At 35.4% G+C, this 23,999-nt stretch overlaps 1 protein-coding gene across 2 annotated transcripts in view; it reads right to left on the bottom strand.

Annotated features, from left to right (window-relative positions):
- The window catches only part of LOC118202936 (solute carrier family 2, facilitated glucose transporter member 1-like), a 184,180-nt gene that overhangs the window by 41,289 nt on the left and 118,892 nt on the right, over positions 1 to 23,999 (bottom strand). For both annotated transcript variants that reach the window (XM_085808100.1, XM_035375150.2), the window contains exons 2-5: positions 19,044 to 19,142; positions 14,074 to 14,359; positions 9,040 to 9,210; positions 3,873 to 3,980 (exon numbers count right to left, since the gene is read on the bottom strand). In XM_085808100.1, coding sequence (XP_085664226.1) covers positions 3,873 to 3,980; positions 9,040 to 9,210; positions 14,074 to 14,359; positions 19,044 to 19,142 — 664 coding nt within the window. The remainder of the gene's footprint in view (positions 1 to 3,872; positions 3,981 to 9,039; positions 9,211 to 14,073; positions 14,360 to 19,043; positions 19,143 to 23,999) is intronic.

Below are 23,999 nucleotides of genomic sequence, written 5' to 3'. Positions count from 1 at the left end.
CCAGCTGCATAAAATTAAATGTTATAAAACACTTTTGTAATTCCATGCAAAATATGATTATTTTGCCTGGAATTAGTCCTAGTCATTTCTTGTAATTAGCAATACAGCGAGCTCAGGTTTTGCGAATATCTGCTTAAGATGTTGTATAATTCTTAAGATCTCTGCGTCAACAATGTATCAACACAACAGAATTTGCAATGCGGTAAGCCATATCTCGCGGCTCTCGATTACTTTTATCATATTTAATGCAGAACTGTAAATGTAAAATAATGCTATACGTCCCATTCGATGTGACGCACGTCATGCAAGAACTGCTGCTGAGGAACAGTGAAAACTAATGGAAAGCAAGAAAAAAGCCTACTTGTTTGATAAATACTATAAATTTTTTAATTCAATAATATTTCCATTGCTCTTTGATTAAATTACTCCACGCCTTAGAAATTCTGTAACATGTGTTTCAGTGTCCCAGATACCGTTAGATAATTGCATCGCTAGCATTAAAATTATAATCAGCCTTAATTTGAAGCAATCATATTACTGTTAATTTGCATTTAAATATGTGATACATATAAATATGTAAGATTTAAGTAACACATTGTTTCTTGCTCTGAATATTTCATGTTTTTCTGTTGCTTCATCTTTTCTAACAGAAGAATGAACTGAGTAAATGAACAGTAAATGAACTGAATTTAAACACCAAGTGAGAATCTAAGTTTAGAGAAAAAGCTTCGCCAGCCTCCGCCGGGAATACAATAATTCTATTTTCTTCTAACTGGTGTGCTGATGGTTGAGGAGTTTAATTCTAGTATTTACGTGAAAACGTGCCATATCTCAGAAGCCAGGCTTTTAGGTTTTAATATTTTAATTTGTAAATATAGAGCAGCTGTTTTATTTCCGGGCTACAAGCAGCAGAGGTTTGCCGCCCAGCCGCTATAGAGGTTACTGACCCTAACTGCCGTAGCGATAGGCCCAAGTTCGAATCCCGGAGAAGGCATTGGTTGCAACTGTCCGTCCCTTCATACGAGCAGGAGGCAACGGTGGCCACCTGTTAGGTGCTTCCATAATGAAATGGCCACCATTTCCGGCCCTCGTAGTGGCGCAAGGCTAATGGCTATTAAATAAAGCGCCAGACCATTAAAAAAAAAAGAAAAAAGAAAAAATAGAAAAGGTTTAGTTTGCTATTATTCTTAGCTATAAAGTTCAAGATGAAGTACAAATAAATGTTTTAATCGATTTTATACGTTTGTTACATCACTTTGTGTTTTCGTATTCTAAGATGGGAACAGAAAGTCACGCGAAAGGTTAGTTAGGTTATTAGTTAGATGGTATTTATAAATGACCCAGCGTTATTTGGCCTAAATTCAAAAATAGTAATTTGTAGTTCTGAAAAAGGTTTATCAATTTTAAAGCTGATTTAAATACTAGTGGTCAAAAATTCCTGTTACACATGGTATTAGGAAAAGGTAGCTAAAGGTTTCTAATACACAATTATATTAAAATAGTTTCATTGCCGGGGGATGAGAAGACTACAAACGTAAAATTTAACTTTTTAGGTGGTCCAATAAGATAAAGGAATTAAATAAAATTTTTATTATGTTTTAATAAACTGAAAATAAAATCTTTACCAGCAAAATTCGTAGAGAGAGAAATTATTTCAACGTCGAAGAGGCACAATTCATTTCAAAATTAACTGTTCTAAACTGAATAACTCATTATTAATTTCGTAGATGGTTCCATGAAATAATTTCTATTATCTAGGAGAATTTTGCATGCAAACAAATAGAAATTTTAATCTCGTGTTTATTGTTTTATACACTGACTACCAATAAGTATTTGGACACCTGTGATAGAAAAGAAAAACTAACTTTATTCAAAATCTATAGTTGGTAGAGCCTCCACGAGAGGTAATTACAGCGTGGACCTTCCGGGGCATACTTTCCACAAGTCTTTGTATGACAGCTAGTGGTATTTTCTTCCACTCGGCTTGGAGAAGACATAGAAGTTCCTTCACCGATTTTGCACGGGTAGTGCACCCCTGAATTCGGCGATGCAACTCGTCCCAGAGGTTCTCGATAGGGTTCAGGTCTGGACTCTGGGCAGGCCAGTCTATTCGATGAACTCCATTGGCACCATACCAAGCCTTGGTTAACGTCGAAACATGACAACTGGCATTGTCGTCCTGAAAGTAACAGGGGTCCAACCCGTAAAACTGCCACAACGTAGGAAGCACATTGCCATCCAAAATAGTGCAGTAGGCATCGGAGTTGAGCTTACCATGAATGGGGACCAAGGGTCCCAGCCCATACCAGGAGAAACACCCCCAGACCATAATTCCACCTCCGCCGAACTTGACTGTTGGCACAATGCATTCTGGCAGGAGACATTCTCCAGGTAGACGCCAGACCCAGACCCTGCCATCCGAGCGGTAAAGGGTCAACCTTGATTCGTCACTCCAAAGAACCCGTTTCCAATTCATACGGTCCAATTTCGATGTGCTTTGCACCATATTAACCGAGCAGCGCGGTTGGACTTTGTGATCAAAGGCTTATGGCACCAGCACGACCATGAAAACCAAGCAGATGTGCTTTCTTATGGATGGTATTCATTGAAACAATACTCCCGGATGCCTGTTGAAACTCCTCGCGGATGAGGGCTATCAGTTGGGTGCGGTTCTTCCGAATTTCTCTGGACAGCACTCGTCGGTCTCTATCTCCCAGTTTCGTTGGTCTGCCGACTCGGGGCACATTCTGACAATCACCTCTCACCTTCCACCTCTTAATCACATAGGCAACTGTCGATTTTGGGTACTTCAGATCGCTAGATATGTCCCTTAAGGATCGGCCACATTTGTGATATTCGATAATTATACCTTTCTCGAAATCAGAGAGCTCCGAACTGCGAGGCATCTTGCATGCGACTAAAGCCGATGATGTTTCCTACACGATATATACCGGCGGAGTCCGTGACGTACCTTAGGGCCGCAGATATCGTCATTTGCATAGGTGTCTAAATACTTATTGGTAGACAGTGTAGTAAGATGGACCATTTACTAATTTGACTTTTTTCTGTAAGGGTATAAGGTATTTCTCTCGCCTTCTTAGCCTGCCTTCGTATTGTAGTGGTCTGCACGCTGGGCGCGTATTCCAAAGGTCCGTGGTTCGATTCCTGGCGAAGGCGTTGCTCATTTTTTATCTCTCCTGCTCTCAAAAAATACCTAATGTCTCTACAGTGGCGCCTGAACTAAAAGGGTGGTGGAGGATGATTCCCCCCACCAGGATTTGGCGATTAGATCACATAAAAACCCCAGTCGCCCTTTAAGAGGGGGAGTATATAAGGTATTTTTTCTTCCTTCTTAGCATGCCTTCGTAGTGTAGTGGTCTGCACTCTGAGCGCGTATTCCAGAGTTCCGTGGTTCGATTCCCGGCGAAAATGAGAAATGTGAAAACTGTTCACATTACTAATTCTGAATCTTTTTCCATGTAATTCTATATTTGTTTGGGGAAATTTCGTGAACGGAAGTTTTTGGTTTAGGATAAATGTTTAGGGAAATAAACCTTATAATCGCCTTTTTCAAATAGCTTGTTTATAAAAGTTTACAAATTGCAACAATAAATATCTCACATAACACAGTAAGTGTATAAAATTGTGTCGTAAACTCTCACAGTATAAACATTTCATTAATATTAACAGAAGGAAAACAACAGAAATATTAAGTTTTTTTGTTCCTTTCCGTCAGATAATCTCAATTGAATTTCCGTTAAAAAGATATCAATGTTATCGTTTTAACATAAGAGAAAATTCCTTCAACTTCAGTTAAAATTTATTCAGCAGTAAAAAATAATTTTAATAAGAATACTTTCTTTTTAACCTACCTTTCTGTGCAGAGACGTCTCTTCCTTGAGTAATTAGAATATATTTTGGTGATTCTGGACAAAGAGGGAGTGTAACTAACATAAATACACACGGAACCATTATCATGGCTGAAAAGGAAAATGCGCTTTAATTAATGACTAAGAAGAGAAAACGTATACATTTAGAGGAACTTAACAACTTTTCCGTAAAAGAAAATATTTGATTTTTATAATGTTTGTTTAGTAATTATGTTCTTCTTTCTATAACATTGCTATATTGATCAACACCTACGAAATAAAGGAATGAAATTTAGGATAAAAAATAATTTCTTTCAGGAATGGCAGCATCCGCATAAAATCTAATTAAATTACCGATTTCTTATAACATCGAAATACAGCATAAAATTTAATATTGTATAAATGTTACCTTTTATTCATTTGTGTCGTAAATCTAGTGATAAAATTACTGTATTAATAACTTCTTATAAAAGGAAAAGAATAAAATGGTAATAATTTCTTTCCTGTCGGAGCACCTACTTTTGTAGTTTCCAAACAGATACAAATGTACAATAACAAATATTACATTACTAACTGATGACGAAGTTAAAACTATCAAGTTTATAAATGTCTCGTAACATCCAAATAAACTACATCTAAGATAATTGCACCCAAAAGTAATTCAAGCATGAAAGCAATCAATCAACTTTTAAGAGATAATTTTAGTCTCCAGTTACACAGCGGGTACTTAAAACACTATTTCTACTTTTGCTGTTAGAAACTGCATGAAGCTCTTTTGTTTCTTTAATCCTCTGTGGGACGTTGAACTCTTAAACAGCGCCCAGACATCCAATACGTAATAATCAATCACTTATATGCTCTTAACAATCATATTAACCAAAATACTAACAATAAAGATACCGAATTTTCGTGTTTCCATACTAAGCGTATAATTTTTATAGAAACTTAAGAAGCTTAGATGATGTTTAGATTTTAGTGACTTGAAAGTTTCCGGAAATTAAAATTTATTTTAATATATAATCAAAACAATGCATATTCAGAATATTTTAAGTTCTGTAAAATATTATTAAGCCTTAATTTTTAGACGGTCTCCATTACAATAAAATGTGTGTAAATGTATTACATAAGCTTATTTAAACAATCCCGTATATGAAATTGTCTAAGCAGCTGAAACGCAATCCACCTGCTTTGTTGCGTCAGCGGTTAACGGCTTTTGTTTATGTTTCTTTCCCAAGTTTTACACCTACCTTTAGATTTCCAATGAAGGTTTTAAACACTTTCTTGCTCCACAATTTTTTCCCTCACTAAGATTTACTCTGATACATCGAGAGAATGCATAAAAATGTTTGAAACTTCCATCAAATGTATAAGGATTTAATAACATAAATAGTGATCAGTAAGAAGAAGCAGATAATAGCAGAGAGATACGTGATTACAGGAAATTATTTACCATCATTATGTTAACTTTTCGGTGCTGGCAAAAATTCTGTTACTTATGTTGTAATAATAAATATCCTGCAAGAAAGATAGCGCCCATCAGCACCCATCATGACCAGTGGACGATTCGTTAAGACTGCTGAATACTGGTAGTTCGACTAAGTTGGAACCCAGACGAAAGGGGTTGTATGATTGGTGTTCGCAGTTTTTCCCGTGTGTAAAATGAGTACGAGCTAGTTTTCCATAGAAGGTCCTCTACAAAGGCATTCTTTAAGCATATAGCCATCGTGTGCCTTATTCAAATAACCTAACCATGATAAACATCTTTTTATTAACCTCTTTGAAAATCAGTTTTTCTGCATATCAGTATTTTCTGCATATCAGCATAAATTATAAGCCATGTTTTAAAAGTAATTGAAATTCTGATGCGGCAGCGTTGGAGTCAGCATTCCGTGCGCCCTGTTACACCAGTTGGCAAGTCGCAGGCGCCATTACGAAAACTTTCGACCGCGTAAACATTTGTTTCTGAGTATATAAAATGGTTCCGCTGTTTTAGAATCCCGCCGTCTGTGAAATAAGATCGGTGATTCGTTTTCTTAGTGCCGAAGACGTGAAAGCGGCTGAAATTCGTCGTCAGATTAGAGATATGTACGGAAAAAACATTATAAGCAATGGAATGGTACGGAAATGTGTTAAATCTTTTAAAGATTGCCTCATGAATGTTCATGATGATGAATGAAGTGGGCAACTGTCATTACTGAAGCTTTGGTGCAGAAAATTGACGGACGAGTAAAACAGAACTGACGCTTTAAGATTTCATCACTATCTAATGACTTTCCTCGGGTTTCACGTAGTCTTCTGTATGAAATTGTGAGCGAATGCTTAAATTATCGAAAGTTGTGAGCACGCAGGGGATGTTGAGCGCACCGAAAATGTCGACAGAGGTACACCCAAACGTTTAGGTAGTGCTTTAACTTTCCATTAGTGTTACAATTAGGAAGGTAATAAATTTTAAGCCAAATTTTCACCAGGCGACAAAATCTGGGGGGGGGGGCTTTCGCTACACCAGAATCGAAACAGCAATCCATGGAGTGGCGACATTCATTATCATCCAAGAGAGTGAATCTTAATCGAATCGTTTCAGTCCAGAAAATCATGAGTACTGGGGTTTGAGACAAAACAATATTTGGCATGCCCTGCTCCACGTGACCCTTTATGGTCCGTTGTGGTTTGAGACAGGAAGATGCTGCTGCTTGTGGAGATTTTGCCTCGTGGTAATAGAATAAAATCTATGACGTGTTATGAGATCTTAAACAAACTGCGCCCTGCAATTCAAAACAAAAGGCATGCCATGCTGAGTAGGGGCATGGCTTTACTTCATGACAATGCCCGTCCACACGCGGCTAAACAAAGTCAAGATCTCATAGCGTCATTTCGCTAAGAACAACTTGATCACCCTCCGTACAGTCCCTATCTAGCGCTGTGTACTTTCGCCTATTTCTGCATTTGAAGAAGTATCTGGGTGGTCTTCGCCACGATGATGAGGTCAAAACTACCGTGTTGCAGTGGGTGTCAATTCAAGCGGCAGACTTCTCTGAAGAAGGTATTCAAAAACTAGTTGTACGATACGATAAGTGCCGTAATATTGCCAGAAATTATGTCGAAAAATAGACTGAAGTACAGATTTTCATATACAATTTCAATTGTTAACAAAATTTCACTTGCTTCTTTTTTTTTTTTCAAATATTTTTTTTTTCACTTAAAAAACATACCTCGTAGATTGGACAACGGATTAAGGTAAAGCACACAAACATTACTTGCTGCGGAAGATATGCTTTTGTGAAACTAAACTTTTTATGCGAACTAAAAGGATGGTGGATGATGACTCTTCACACCCAGGGTTTGGTGATTGGGTCCCCTAGAAACTCCAATCGCCCTTTAAATGGGGGAGTATATAAAGTATTTCTCCCACTTTCTTGGAATGCCTTTGTGGTGTGGTGGTCTGCCCGCTGGGCGCGTATTCCAGAGGTCCGCGGTTCGGTTCCCGGCGAAGGCGTTGCACATTTTTCATCTTGCCTGCTTCCAATTAACCTAATGTCTCTACAGGTTTTGTAAAGAAAACTTGTTCATGCTAAATCACAAGTGATAAAAAAAATCATTAAATTCTAATGCAGTTAACCCATTCAGTCTGGGAAAACATAATAGAGAGAACTTCAAATCTCATTCACTTTCATTGCATAATCGAAGACGAACTAATAGTGCTCAGTGATATCATCTGTCCTTTCGTCCAGTGACTGGCAGGACAGCGTTTGCCAACAACCTTCATATGATGCTCTTTTAAGTGTGTCTGAATTTTTTTTTTTTTTACTTTAAATACACGTTTTAAAATATTAATTGTTTCTATTTCCAAAGTCCTAACTAAGCGAACTAGAATTTTCTGCAATGAAAATACGGAAATCCGAAAACAAAAGTAGACTGGAGCATATTTAAAGTGACGTTTTGATCTCTTAACTGCAACACCCCATCTTAAAGAACTCTGCGGACAATACTTCAGGTAAAATCATTTCAACTTATATTGCTCACACTTTGAAAAGTGATAGCGAAACACGATCAGAGATAAAGAGATAAAGATCAGAAGTGTTCTGATTCTGATTTTGGAAGTGTATTTAATACATGGATGTCATATTAGACGAAATGAAAGTTTTAACATTTAAAAATAAGCTTAAAATCATTTAAATTTGCTGATACTGAGCATTTAAGGAACTACTAAGAGATAATTTCAGAAAAATTTCGACAATTTACAGAAAAGTTTTTTTTTTAAGAACTTACCATTTTGTTCAAATTATTTTTCTAATAAAGAAGAATAAATAGAGTCCGTTTAGTTTAAAAAGTTAAACATTCGAAACATATTAAGCCGGTTTATTATTAGAAAATACGTTAAAAGTCCCACAAACAAACTTATTGACGTGTTTATTGCTCAAATCCTGTCTTAATCAATCTTTTGTTTTAGTTGACTGCTATAATGATCTAAATACGTTTGTATTTTAAATTTAATTAATTTGGTTAATTTTTATGTTGCTTAGCTTTTTTTTTCATTTCTAAACATTTCTGGATATTCTTCTGAACATCACATAACATCACACCAGGATTATGGAAATTAGGAAGACGCCAGTGGTTAAGCTCTAACACATCTCAACATAGTTCCTAAGCTAGTGGCAGTGTATACGAGAAAAGGAGTCAAAATTAGGCGTGAGGATGATTCTTTAAAATGTTACCCTGTAAAGACTGAAATACGAAGTTCAGGAAGAATGTTTATAGACGCTTCCTCTTTTATATCTTCATGCTTTTAAAACCATTGTTAATGACTAGTTTCGATGGTTTTACCGGTATTTGCGGTTTTGAAGCTGAGGATGGTGGTTCGGTAAAACCATCGAAACTAGTCCTGTAAAAATTTTGTAGCTATAACGCTGATTTTTGTTGTTTGACTTCTGAATTAGTATTTATTCGGCGTGTTATTGTGTCTTAATCATTGTTAATGAATTAATGAATTTATGTGACATTATATTTTTATCTTCTCTAAAACATTTGTCTAGGTGGACACATATTTGCTAGAAAAAAGGGATAATTTTCAGAAAATCAGGTTTGAATTCAGAAACATATAATATTGCAACATATGAACATTAAAAATTATTACAGAATTTCGCATTCGAAAAAATAAAATAAAATGACGTACCAAAAAGAAATGGCCATCTGTCCTCCGTGCCCAAAATTTGTGGTAAACCTAAGACTTGAGACACTAAAATGGATATGGTGATCACCAATTGATAAATAGTACCAACCGCTCCTCTAAGATGTAGTGGTGAGATTTCTGCTAGGTACATCGGTGCCAGACCGGCATTTAAACCTAAAGTTACGAAAAAAAAAAAAAAAAAAAAAAAAATTAATTCACTTCTCTTCGAAAGTTTTAAATATAAATAATGCACGTATGCTTTCAACAGGATATTCGCCGTGAAAAAAGGCAATAGAAAAAATAAGTACCGTAAAACTCCAGGTATTCAGACTGCTTGTTCTTTTTCAAGCGCAAGAGAATACAGTTTTTATTTTGTATTTATTTATTTTGTTTAACTTTAGATGACTTAGATATTATGGAAGGATAATGCAGCAAAATACGCATTTTCTAAGCAGCTATTACCTTTATTCAGTTGAAGTGTTTATATGCCTATTGGTCTACGATATCTGAACAAATACGTGGCCAGTAAACATTAATGGAAAAGCAAGCACATTTCTGTATACTGGCTGATGTACTGTTTTACTACATCTTGTTTAATTCAAGAGCCATTTCTTGATAGATTAAAAAAAATTCTTTATTCAGTTTTATAGAAAAGGCAAAAAAGGATTGTGATTAAGATTTAGGAGAGGAAATAGCAATTACTTTCATTCTTTTAATTTAGTTGAAATAGAAATAAATTTTTTATACGAATAAATAACAATTACTTCATTTTATTTTCTTAAAAAAAAGTGTATTCTTCAGTTTGTTTCACAGAATTAAAATATTCTACACTCGTGCTAAAAAATAAGCAACAGAAGCTTAAAAGAAAAGGCTCGATTATAAAAAGGGGAATTAAAACATACAGTTCACATATGAAGTACAGGTTGTATCACCGAATGCAAGTAGATAACCAAAATTAGCATGAAACACAATCCCGAAGTCACACCACAACGCCTTAAAAAGTGGCATCCGGACCTATGCTTCAGTTCAGAAGCAAGGATAGTTCCGTGTAATCCGAGATAGCCAAAATGCAAACCATAAACCGAAGTCATCATTTGCACGATTAAATGAGTTGGAAGGCTGTAGGGATGTTGTAAGCTGGTGCAAGACAGCTTAATCTGCATCGTAGTGTCATCAGTAGACTGTGTAATCGTTACCAAAAGGATCAAAACCCCTGTAGAAGACGTGGGTGTAGACGCCGGACGATTAGCACAACGAATAGAAGGTCACTTGCTGCTGCTAATGTGCAAGACGGCGTAGATTAATAGCATGACCACACTTGGTGTCGCATCTCTCTGCTGCTGCAGGACAGTCCATATTCCGCCAAACTGTGTCGCGTCGACTGCATGAAGGTGGACTGTACGCCCGATGACCTGTGATTTGCGTTCCTTCGTCCCCATCGCATGTCAGAGTGCGGTTAAATTGCAGGCTCGTGAACATCGCAGTTGGACAGCAGAGCAGTGGGGTCATGTACTCTTAACGGATGATCATCAATTTAGCATCCAGAACGATTCCCAAAGGGCGATTATATGGCGAGAGCCAATGACACGTTATCGGACGTCAAACATTGTCGAAAGAGGAGGAGGCTTACTTTAATGAGCTGGTATAGTAACGAGCGGTCGCACGGACCTCTGCGTGATTCCTGGTGGTTCTGCCACTGTCCTCTGATATCGCGACGGAATTCCACATCTTCTAACGCGCCCTTTTATATCTGTAATGGGTACCGATGCGATATATGTGGACGAAAGCGCCCGCATAGAGATCGAGTGGTGCGGAATTATCTCGAGAGAGAAATCCTTCCACATCTGCTGTACCTTGCTTTATCACTGGACCTGAATCCCATACAGCATATGCTGGACATGTTGGGACGACGGAAAGCAGGTGGCAGTGTGTCGCTAGGCACCCTCCAAGAGCTCTGACATGCATCTACAGGAACAGGCGCTACTGCCAGAACAAGCGATCAGAGATACTATTGAAAGCTTTCATCGCCGTTGTCAAGCATGCATTTCAGCTAACAAGTACCATACCCGTTATTAGCGTGATGTTTCCATTGCGCATACTTCCGACCCATTTAGTCTTACGCGATGTCATGGTTGCAATACATGTGTTTTTAAATGTTGTAATATCCTAGCTAAGCTACATTTCTTGGTAAGCTACTGAAGAATTGTGTAGCGACTATTCGCTGAGTTCATGTAAGTAAGAAATCCAAAGAAGGGTTAAATTACCCTTTAGTTCAACTAAAAATGAATTAACAGATGGCCCCTCATGGGCCTCCACTTGGGCTTTAACTCATAATAGAAAATATAAAACTAATCTAATGCTAAATAAAATTAATTAGCCGAAGCTGCATAGAATCAACTAATAGAGTTGGCCGTTAAAGAAAACCGGCATATAGTAGTAGGCACGTAGAAGTACGGCCGTAGAATACTAAGAATAATAGCAACAAAGTGGCCTAAAGGCAGAACACTCTTTCCTACTGAAGTGAGCCACACTTCAGCTTAAATACTCGTTTCGCCCTCATTTGCATAAATCATAATCCTGAAAACTGATTCTGGCAGCGAAACGTAGGTGTGAAATTAGAATACACAGGAAAGGCTTGTTCAAAAATAAAAATAACTGCTAAAAAATTAAAGTAAAACCTTACAGTGTCTTTTCTTTACTGTTTCCTATGTGGTCTGTTAATGCCACACCAACCTGCTGGATCAGTTTCACGCATAATCCATTAAATAATTTTTATTTTATTCCGCGTTTTGCTTTGTTGTTTATTTCTTGAGCAGACGTGTATTATTTTAATTGCGTGCGTTATATATATATATATATATACATATATATTTGAAATCACATACGCTAAACAAAAATTTAAATTCTCACTCTTGCATTTCAATAAATACGTATTCTGATTAGCCGAATATTTGGAATACCCAGATAGGCTTACGCCCGGTTTTAGTTTACGTGGCACTTAACTATACAACAACAACAAACAAGAATAACTTTAAAAAAATCTGAAGGCTTTCAAATGTTATATTACACCCTGGCGTTTAATTAAATGGCGTTTTTTTAACTTTTTTGTGTTACCTTAATTTATTAAATATCATGTTCTTTGCTCTTAAGGCACAAAAAATTCCATTCAACAGGAATATCACAAAATATTTAAAAACAGCATATCTTCAGAATTTCTGATACACAGTCTCGCGCGCTGGAGATAATTTTTTTTTCTTCCTGTACAGTGTTGCTGTTGCTCGATTTGAAATCGTTGAGTTTGTGATTAAAAAAAATTCATTAAATTTTTACAAAATTTGAAAAAGATAATAAAACAAACTCAAAATTCGGGCTTCCAAATGCCCATGTTCAGTTGGAAGACTACGCTATTCAAAATTTGATGGCGCTAGGTACCGTTGTTCTTTCACAATGCGAGAAACATTCATGCATTCATGCAGATTCTTCATTATTGCTTTTTTAAATATAATACATGGCGATAATATTTGATGACAACAGTTTGAAAAGTAAATCGACTCAAAATGTCGCTATGAAATTAATAGCCCTTCTGGGCTAACGCTCTTTAGGCTAAAAAAAAGAGAAAGACGGGGAAGGAAAAGGTTAATATTAAAATTAAAGTTTTTTTTTCCTATGAAATTATACGTTTTTCAGTATGAGTTTGTCTTAATAAAAATTTGAGACTATCTTTACTCAACGTATTTCATGAATATGAAAGTTGAAGGTGACCTAAGGACCAAAGTTTTGTTTTAAAGAGCCCAAAAGTTTTATAAAGTCATTATGATTTTTAGCTACAAAAATTAAATGCGCTGTCGCCGAGAGTCGAGCTGTAGACACTTCAAATGCTAACTGGATCGGCTAACCACTACACCACAAGAAATATAAGAGAAATGCCTTTTATTTTTTTCATTCTCTCTTCTACTCCAATAAAAGACAAATGAAGGGAGAATATGAGGCCTTCTAGGTCAGGTTAAGGTATTGACAAGAGGTATTGATTCACCTTTGCATTTTAATTCAGGAGCCGCTGTCGAGTCATAAGTGGTTTTATTATTATTATTATTATTATTTTATCTTGAGATATTATTTGTGCCTTCGCATGGAATCAAACTTGAGATCTTTCAAATACTAGCTGGATGTCCTGATCTCTACACCATAAGAACACGTAGAAGATATACTTTTGATTTCTTACGAGCTTGGAAGCAAACGGTTAACAAAATCATTTACATGTCTACATAAATCTAATAGAAATAAAGTATCATAATTCTCAGTTTACAGCAGACATTATAACTAAAACCGATATTAAATATTAATTCTATGCCATGATACCAGTGTGTTAAGTGAAGTAGATCTGAAGTTCTAATGAGTTTTGAGTCAAGGAAGTAATATGAAATAACAGGTGATGGTAAAGCAGAGCATGGTATTCAATGGAAAAACAGGTAAAGAGATTCGGCTTATAAAATTTAAAAAAATGTTATTTAGTCATAAAGAATTAACATCATCCCCCTATATGTGGTTTTGTAGTATAAGTGGTTGGCCGATCTAGATAGCAACGTGGTTCAAATATCGGCGATGGCACAATTGATTTTTCATACCTCCTAGCTTCAGGAAAAATTTTCAGTTTCCGCACAACTATCTATTGAATGGTATATAGTTGCATTCAGCAGCGGTGATAAAACAAGAAAGTAGTTGTCTCAACTGCTGTTGATGAAAATACCGATTTCACTCTAGGTGGATATAAATTAGCAGACGGGGAGACACTTCACAAAAACATATTTATGATGCCGTCCGGACTAAACATTATTGAAAACTTGGTGCACAAAATAATCATTTAAAGTTTGCCATATTGTTTTCTTCTTAGGGGTTAAGGAGATGGGTCAGATGTTGATCTGCTCCTTTTTATTAATATCTGAATATCTATCATTTTATATTCGTATATAATAAATGAACTTCATTTAATTAAAATTAAATGGAAATGCAAAAGATTAGAAATGGTTTATACTTTACCTGAATTGAATCCAATAAAAAATCGACCTAGTATAAGCATTTCATACGATTTGGCAGCTTTTGATGATCCCATAAACACTGCTGCAATGACCACAAATATGTTGTTTAGCAACAGTCCGCCTTTTCGGCCGAACCTTTCGGCGATGAATGCTGTCATTAGGGCTCCAGCCATACCTCCGACACAAAATATTGACACCAGTATAGAAAAGATGAATGTTACTGTGCCTTCGCCAGCAGCAACTTCGTACCTTTCATAATATGTATCATTGATAAACTTTTGAATCAACTGAAAGAAAACGGAACCATGTAAGATTTTGACAAATGTACGCAAGTACTGGGCAAGAAACGAACACATTACGTGGCTGTGAATGCAAGAGTCATCTATTAGCTTTCATAAAACTTAACCTTGAACAGATGATACATATAATTTAATTTCTCTTTCAGAAATATTAGATATTCTCGAAAATATCAGTTTTCAGCCAAATTGGGTAAAAATAAATAAATAAATAAAATAAAGGTTATATAACCATTATTTCATGATACAAGCTAACATCTAAACAGTGCAATTTCAGGCAAGTGTAACTTGATCATGAATATGAGAAGTGTCCCCTTCTTGACGCAATATATGTGGGGTTACTTTACAAAAAGAACATATAGTAGAGCACGACTTAAACATAACTAAATGCTTTATTTTACTAATAGGAAATAAAATGAATAAAAGATAAGTGAATGCGAATGTTGCAGGCAATCTCAAAATAATTATACTCAGTCCAAACAGTTCTACAGGATTCGAGTAACGTAATGGTGACTAATATTTCTCACACACAATTAATCCTCAATAAATACATTCAAAGGGCACATCTTGCCCTCATATGGCTAACTCGATGTAAGCATCTTGGAGGATCTGCAGGCCGTCTGCATGCTTCTATTCCATCTCGAAGCTATCGGGCTCTGCGCGTCGAACCAACACCTCCTAACAGAAGAACCTTCTGTAAGGAGGTGTTGGTCGAATGCGTCTCGTCCTCAGCACTTCCAACGGTCGTCTGCCGCTCTGCAAATTGAGCTAAGCTGTGATGACGTCAAGCCTTGCTGAGTTAGAAGTAGAAGTAAAGGTAGTCGAAGAATATGGTTCCTACATATTAAAAAAAAAAAAAAAAAAAAAAAAAAAAAAAAAAAAAAACACCTTTTAGCTTGTTCAGTATCTCTTCTGGCTTGTTGTATAAAACGCTTTAAATTGTGCTCCCTTCTTTAAGTATTAAAAGTGCGATACTGGAGACTGACGAAATTTGAGCAACAAAGTGCAACTTAAATAGTGAATGCAGACAGCATGATATCTTCCTTATGTATTGTATTGGCTTTTTATTACATTTATTAAATTTGAAGTGATTAGAATATATATTGAACAATTATACTTACTGTAAACTCTAATGAAAACTTTAAAATAATATTATTCCCGTAAAACTTGAATTGCCTTTGGTTTACAGATTAACCAATGTTCAGAACAGCTAGTGTATCTAGCGAAAAATCCAGCTTATAGATGACAGGTTTGTGCCACACTTTTTAGAAAACAAATTAGAGACATTTTCAGTTTCGTTAGGAAACTTGTCGTGATCTCATACACTCATGCTAAAAAAATAAGCAACAAGCGCTAAAAGAAATTCTTGTAATATAATAGCTAATTTGACAGTCCTTGAGAGCTAGAAGAATATTGAAGAGCTGTGTTGCGACTTATCGCAGAATTCTAATCAATAAGGGTCCAAAGTCTCTAACACATTTTATCATGCCAAAGTCTCCGTTTGGCATGATGAGATGTGTTGGAGGGCTGTCGGGTTATTGCAAGCTAGTGAAAGACCAAACCGCGGTTGCGAGAGAGTTTAATGTGAATCGTAGTGCCATTAATGGGCTGTGAAATCGTTGCCAAAGCGATTAAAACTCCATGTAGAAGACGTGGGTGCAGATGCCGGAGAATTACTACAACGGCAAATTATCACTTCCTGTGGTTATGTGTAAGACGCCGTAGATCACAAACAGCATGACATATGGCATCGTATCTCGTAGGACGTAGGATGCTGTAGGACGGCCCACATCCCGCCAAAATGTGTCTCATCGACTGCATGAAGGTGACTGTAAGCCCTACGACCTGTGCATTTTGTTCCTTTGTGCCCATCGCATGTTACAGCGCAACTGAATTGGGCCCATAAACATCGCACGATGAAATACGTTGAAGTTGTTGACACTCTTAGATTGCATTTGGACACTAGAGCAGTAGGGTCACGTTCTCTTTCGCACGAGTCTCGATTTAACGATTCCTGAAGGGCAATGGTATGGCGAGAGCCAGCGGCATGCTATCGGGCGCCAAACATTGTTGAAAGTGACCAGACAGAGGAGAAGGCTTACTTGTATGGTCTGCGATAGACACAAATGGCCGCACCGACTCCTAGGTGATTCCTGAATATTCTGTCCCAGCCGTCCGATATCGCGACGAAATTCTGCACCCTCTTGTGCGTCCTTTCATCACTGCAATGGCTACCGACGAGATACTTATGGACGATAACACCCGTCCGCATAGAGCTCGAGTGGTGCGGAATGGTCTGTAGAGTGAAACCATTCCACATCTGCTGTAGCTTGCCCGATCACCGGACATGCATCTACAAGAATAAACGCTACTGCCACAGCAAGCGACCAACGACACTATTGTCAGCTTGCCTCGCCGTTATCAAGCACGCATTTCAGCTAAGCAGGTACCATACCCGTTATTAGCGTGATGTTTGCATTGCACACTCTTCCGACCTATTTGGTATTTCGCGATGTGATTGGTCGTACTACATGTGTTTTTATGCTTTTTTGTTTGCTATCTGGTCTTGTAATGCCACACCAACTTCTTGGATCAATTTCACGCATATCCATTAAATAGTTTTTATTTTATTCTGTGTTTTGCCTTTGTTGCTTTTTAGAGGAAGTGATATTCAAATAACTTTTCAATCCATTCTTTTGATGTTATATTTTACACGAGAGCTTCTAAGAATGTAAGCAAAATTAAATGGTTTTGGTTTAACCCTAGATTATAAGTTCCGTGATTAAAAACACATTTTGTTCGGTTTTCGTTTTTTTTTCTCCCCCCCCCCCCCATTTAGCCATAAATATATTTTGTTTCCTTTTCGTAAATCTAAACTGAATAAATTCTACTTTCATGAATCTTACTTTCTTTTCTATTAAAAAGGACACTTAAGAAACATATGTTAGAATTTGTTTCGGAAATTTAATGTGTTATGATATACTAAAGACACAATATCGCAGTCTTTCGAAAATTTTATTTGTTATTTGTTAGATCTTCAGATATCTGTTCTAACATATTTAAATATAAAAGCAAGACATTATGATAGTTTTTACTTTTTGTTTGTTCAAACAACTTTCACTACTGTATAAACTAACTTTTAGTAGTATTAATATTTAATATAATTTCAGATTCCTCATTTATAATATAATTTTTACAACTGCCATGTTAGGCTCAAACACAGTTACTTCTCTGTAAACTAAAATGTAACAGTTCATGAGTTAAAAAAAGTTAAATAAATTGCAATTTCTGCAGGAGAGAAGAAAGAGATTCAGGCAATGACACAGATTCGACTTCAAATCCTAAAAAACCGTTTATATTAAAGAACAAGAGTATTTTTTCTTGACTTTTATGTCAGTCAAGTAGGTTGAAAGGTATCCTAATACTTTATAAGGAATAAGAAAATTTGATATAACTTTATAAGAAAAAGAAAGAGCTTGCATATATAAGACTGCCTGCCGTGTCAAAGAAATCTGTGTATTTGAAAGTGCTTTTCAATAATAATAAAAAAAAAAAAGTTTGCATATAAGAAACGATTTACCGTGTAAAAGCAGTCTGCATATTTGACGGTACTTTACAAGAAAAGGCGAAATATTGCTTATAATAGACGCCCTCACCCATCTAAACAATGTTCTTGAAAATGTAAGTGAAAGATGTAAATACCGTATTTGAGCTAAATTCAATTACATACATTTCCTGTTCACGTAAAGATCTAGGAACAAGTGAAAAATTGCTATTACATATTTTTAAAACATTACTGCTAGGGGTATGACATCAGTATGATTTTCAGAAGGGCATTTTGAGGAAGAAAATGTCGTCTTATATGATTGCTAAAAGACGCCTATTTCTACTGCTCCTTTTTTTTTTTTTTTTTTTTTTTCTTTTTTAAGTTATATCCCTATCGTGTTTAGAAGCTTGTTGTTAGGATCAAAACTATTTGAATAGCATTTTAGTTAAAGCTAAGGAAAAAATATACTGATTTCAGTGTAAGCTCTAAATTTATACAAAATCCATATACATAACGAATAGTAACATAGTTAAACATCACTTGAATCTTATAAATAACTTTTTTTTTTATCTTTGAATGGATTAGAAAACTATTAGATATGTTAATTAATAAAAATACCACATTCAGTTTTTGTTAATTAATAAAACAAGACTTTAAATGCATACTCATAAATTAGGAATATGTTTATCCAAGTCATCAGCGTTTTGTTTTTGCTTCCTTCAATAAGTAAATTCACTTTTTTTAAAAAAAATTCTGAGTATTTTTATGCACATAAAAGAAAGTGAATTAAAACGACTGAGCCAACACTTTGCACAACAATTCATAATAAATCTTTATCATATATTTTAATTCTTCCTTTTACCAATTTTCGCGCTTTATTGTGTAATGTACAGGTAAAAGCGAGTTACTCAACGCAAACCAATTGTTAGCTTGCAATAATAAGCTTTAAATTGAGTATGAGCTATTTCAGCTTTCATTCTTTAATCAAAATTATGTTCGGTGTCTATCATTTTAAAAAAAAGGGGGGATATTTTAATATTTTACGGTGCTTAAAACTACTCACTATCATATGGAAAATCAGGTTTTGTTTGAAGTTAGGAAGTAAGATAATTTAAGGAAATTAATTACCAATTGTGGAATATTTGTGACACCTGTATTGTACCCATGTTGGAATGAAGAGCCAAGGGCAGCTGCAGCAATGGCGAAAACTAAATGACTTGTCAAACCCTGGAAAGAAAAGAAAAAGGTATTAAAATTAACGTCGAAACTGCTAAAAAATCTCACTGTTAAAAAATCGTAACAAATCTCTCTCGTTCAGAAAAAATAATGTCGATATGAAGATAAAGTGACTATAGTGCTTGTTTGTATGCAGCAATAAGTTATGTTTTAGCATGTCTCATTTGTCGCAGGATAGCCAAAGAAGCAGATTTTACCAGTTTGTTAATCACAGATTCAGAATTTTGACTGGAATTGTTTGTCCTTAATTTGACTATAAAGCATAATTATCTGAAAGTAATATCGCACTTCGAATTGTTTTCAACTAGAAAAGGGTACAGCAATGATTTTTCTACTCGGTTGAGTTGTTGAGCTGACTAATGCATTTTTTGAATTATAAACCGCTGCATCATACAGTAATTTTATAAATTCTTCGTCTCGTTCTACCTTGAAATTCTGTCTGACGTTCTGTCTGGAAGGTAAGATCGCTTACCTCTAATAATTCAGGTGATTCGACTTGAAAAACATTGGTAATTGTAATGGCTGGGATGCACTCTTACAGACTGCAAAAGCTTTGCTGCTTCCACTAGTCGAAACAGGAATAGTCAATCTGGTCCCTACTGCCCACTAATTTACGATTTGAGCTTTCGGGATGGGCTGTGGAGGTTCTTGTCCAATAATGGTGAAGGAAGATCAAAGCATGCTGAGATATGTTGATATATATACACTGTAGAGACATTAGGTATTTTTTTTTGGAAGCAGGAGAGATGAAAAATAAACAACGCCCTCGCTGGGAATCGAAACACGGACCTCTGGATTATGCGCCCAGCGTGCTGATCACTGCCCTACGAAGGCATGCTAAGAAGGCGGGAGAATCATCATCCACCACCCTTTCAGTTCGGGCGCCAATGTAGAGACATTAGTTTATTTGGAAGCAGGAGTCATGAAAAATGAGCAACGCCTTCGCCGGGAATCGAAACACGGTATATTCTTATAGTAGATGCCGCTTAATCTGATAACATTTGTTCAGAGTTGTTTCAATAACACTATGCAGATGTATTACTAGCACTGTAGATAAGAAAAAATTTTCTATATATATCTATATATATATAGATATATATAGGCAATTTAACTAACTAAATTGAAATATGAAAGAAATATCCACATAGAGATATTTATAGTATTTAACTAACTATAAAAGTTAAAACAATGTTAAGTCAGGAATAATGGACTCCTTGTTACCTAAAAGTTCGTTACAATCTATTAGCATTCGATAATAATATCCGAATAATAGTAACCGCTACCACATGAAGCAGCAACTAATATATTAGAATACAGTAAATAAACTATAATTTTTATTCGTTTCGTCAAACCCGGCAGTATTTAAAACCTCGTGCTTTAATTACATGTCACTTATTGCAGCGTTTCTCAATCTGTGGCCCGTGGACATAAGTAGTCCTCGAAGCCTGCCCTTGTGGTCCTCTTAGATTTCTAAAAAGGACAAAAATAAAATTCAAATTATCTGCGTATACCACACTATAGTTGAAAATCTCAGAGTTGAAAATTACATTTGCCAATCGTATACAACTTTTCACCCAAGACTGACATTTGTCAGCCTGTCTACCAGCTTCGAACTCTAGTCTTATTAACAAAAGAAGTGCATCCATTCTGATTAATATTACTACCAACATTTATTTAATTTTTAGTTATTAAATAAATGTTGGTAAAAATATTAATGAGAATGGAGGCACTTCTTTTGTCAATAAGACTAGAGTTCGAAGCTCGTAGATAGGCTGATAAATGTTAAAAACGAATATAAACCATCTGTTGTGAACTTATTATTTAATACCAGTATGGAATTAAAGGAATTTTAGTCAATAGTATTTTAAACACATAAGTATACTAGTAGTTACATATCCTAAAAAATTGCTTTAGAAGGCGATAAGAGTAAGCTGGTCCGCAGAATATATAAAAACAGTCCACACTTGGAAAATGTTTGAGAAACGCTGACTTGCTGCATATATTAAATAAACACAAACTGTTGAAACTAAAATTTTACTATGCATAAATTGTAATTGATTAAAAGGTACTTCAAATCTATCTCTCATAAAATTAATGAGTTAACTCAGTGCCTAAATAACTTTTATTATGACACTTCCTAAAGTGAAACTTACGGAGACAGTCGCAATGACAATTCTAACCACAATCTGTAAACTTACAGATATCCTAACTTCCATCTATTTTCCATAAATTTATGTCCTTTCCTTGTTCTTCGATTTAATAATTCAGCCGTTTTGGAAAGCAATCTAAGTGGCTGCATAGGTAATGAGATCTGATACTCCTGTTAAATGTACTAACATTTGAGTGCATGTCTCTTAGTTTTTTAAATCGCTTGTCAAGAATATTTTTGATAACTAAGATAAATAAAGTTATCAAAAATATTTTTGATAACTAGGCATGAGACGTAGTCGTTTGCAAAGAATTTACAAAATGTGAATCAATCGCTTATAGTTTGTCTTATCTGGGAATCATTAAAAATTTCTGCTGACGGTTTCAGAGAACTCATTTGACAGATATATAAAGTATCAGACTTCTGAAACTAATGTGAATTGTTTATAAGCTTTAATTTTATATGTAACGGTGGCAGGATAATTTTTGTTTCTGTCAGTGAAAGGTTCTTTAATTGCATTTTGTTCTCCATCTATTATAGCTTTAGTTATAGCCAATTTATTCTAATACAGTAATTATTATTATTATTATTTGCTTTGCTTTCTGTTTTTCAAAGACACAGGAACCACGCAGACACAGGAGCTTAAAATGCATCCATTTTAAGCTCAACATTCATAGGTCTACAGGAATTATTCATCAGTGTTCTTAACCTTTCATATTTTTCAGGTCGAAATAAGTTGCTTGGCATTTTTCCTTCTCACGTATTGAATGTCCGATTACAATGGTCTTAATTTATGGCCTTTATTGATAAAAATATAAATATAACTTTGTTTGCAACTATCTTTTGGGTATTATCTATATACCACGTAACGAGTTTTTCCAGAATTCCAAAATTCGTCCTTTCGCGGTTCCTCCTGTGATCCAAATAAGTACCGTTTTATCCGCTGCTATCTCCCTTTGCAGCAACTCCGCCTAGCAGAATCTTTCCGTTTCTTCCGTTGCTCTTCCCCATCTCCCTCACATGGAGGTAGGAAGTACCTCCATGCCCCCTCATTAGTAGTAGGCACTGATAGTAGGCTGCATTTTCCCCGATTCATCCCCTTTTGAAAAAGTCGTTGTTGAGATGGGTAGTTATTTGTTGAGACAGGGAGGGAAAATTACACTATAAATGCCATTGGGCTTAATACACTTAACAATCTGATCAATACACTAACATGTTAATGTGAAGTAATTTCAAAACGACGCATAGGCGTGAAATACAATTCTGTTTTCAATTATATGTTATTCTTAATTTGTTTTTGAAGTAGAATTTCTCCGAGAATTCTGAATTTAAATAATTTCATTCATCTCGGTTTAAAATGCGATCAAGAGTTTATCGAAATCGTAAGTGATCATCGGGCTGTAATATTCGAAGGTTCATACATTAAAAAATAATTTTCTAAAATAAAAGTAAACCGTGCATTTGCCAAGACACTCACTATAACGGAATTTGAGACAAATTCTGAAGACGATGTATTGCAAGAAAGAAACTGTACCTGCTTTCCTAACATGTATCACAAAGAGTAAAAAAAAAAAAAAAGGTTCGCGAAGAACTTATTCCAGTTCGGCAAATTTATACCGATACTCTATCATCAGCATGAGAAAATGTTTCTGTGACTTCTTTTTTAATGCTACGAATGCTATGACATCTGCTTAAATTGCATTCTTGTGTTTGCGAAACTGAAATATATAGTAAGAAATATATAGTAACTGAAATATATAGTAAGAAACATCTATCACTATCATCTTGTAAGAATTATCTTGTAAGAATTATTATCTTGTAATAATGTAAAACATACCCTTGTGCTTCTTTATATAGTGATAAACATACATCGTGTTATTCCAGTTTTTAAAGATTATAATTAAATACATAGATAATAGAATTCTAATAAAAGTTTGTAACTGTATGAATATATATTTATAATTATATTATAAGGTATATCTTCCGCTTTTCTAGCGTGCCTTCGTAGTGTAGTGGTCCTGCACGCTGGGCCGATATTCCAGAGGTCCGCGGTTCAATTTCCGACGAAGGCGGTTGCTAATTTTTCATCTAATCTGCTTCCAAAAAATACTTAATGTCTCAACAGTGGCGCCCGAACTAAAAGGGTGGTTGATGACGATTCTCCCAACCCAGGATTTGGCGATTGGGTCTCCTAAAACACCAGTAGTCCTTTAAAAGGGGGGAGTATATAAGGTATTTCTCCCGCCTTCGTGGTGTAGTGGTTCTGCACGCTGGGCCGGTATTGCAGAGGTCCGTGGTTCGATTCCCGGCGAAGGCGATTGGTCATTTTTCATCTTGCCTGCTTCCTAAAAATAACCTAATGTCTCTACAATAGGAATCTCAGAATTCGTCGTTTTTAGATTTTAGGTATATGTAGTATTATATAAATTCATCATTCATTAATAGTGGTATGTACGAAAATTATTATTAATGTTTCAAATTTTAGTTTTTAAATAATATGTTTTACATTTATTATATATTTGTTAACTACGCATTGTCATATATCAGTTATAAACAATGACAAATATACACAAAATAGTTTATGTAACAGCTGACTATGAAGGAAAAATTATGGTTACATTGTTTTTAAATTTTTCTTAATATAAAGAGCAACTTTTGTAATTGATATTAGATTAAATTAACTTAATTATCTATTAGAA

Source organism: Stegodyphus dumicola, chromosome X1 (assembly GCF_044657685.1).
Source record: "Stegodyphus dumicola isolate Sdum_Otavi_A_Nest chromosome X1, ASM4465768v1".
NCBI lineage: Eukaryota > Metazoa > Arthropoda > Arachnida > Araneae > Eresidae > Stegodyphus > Stegodyphus dumicola.
This window is presented reverse-complemented; position numbering and strand designations above follow the sequence as displayed.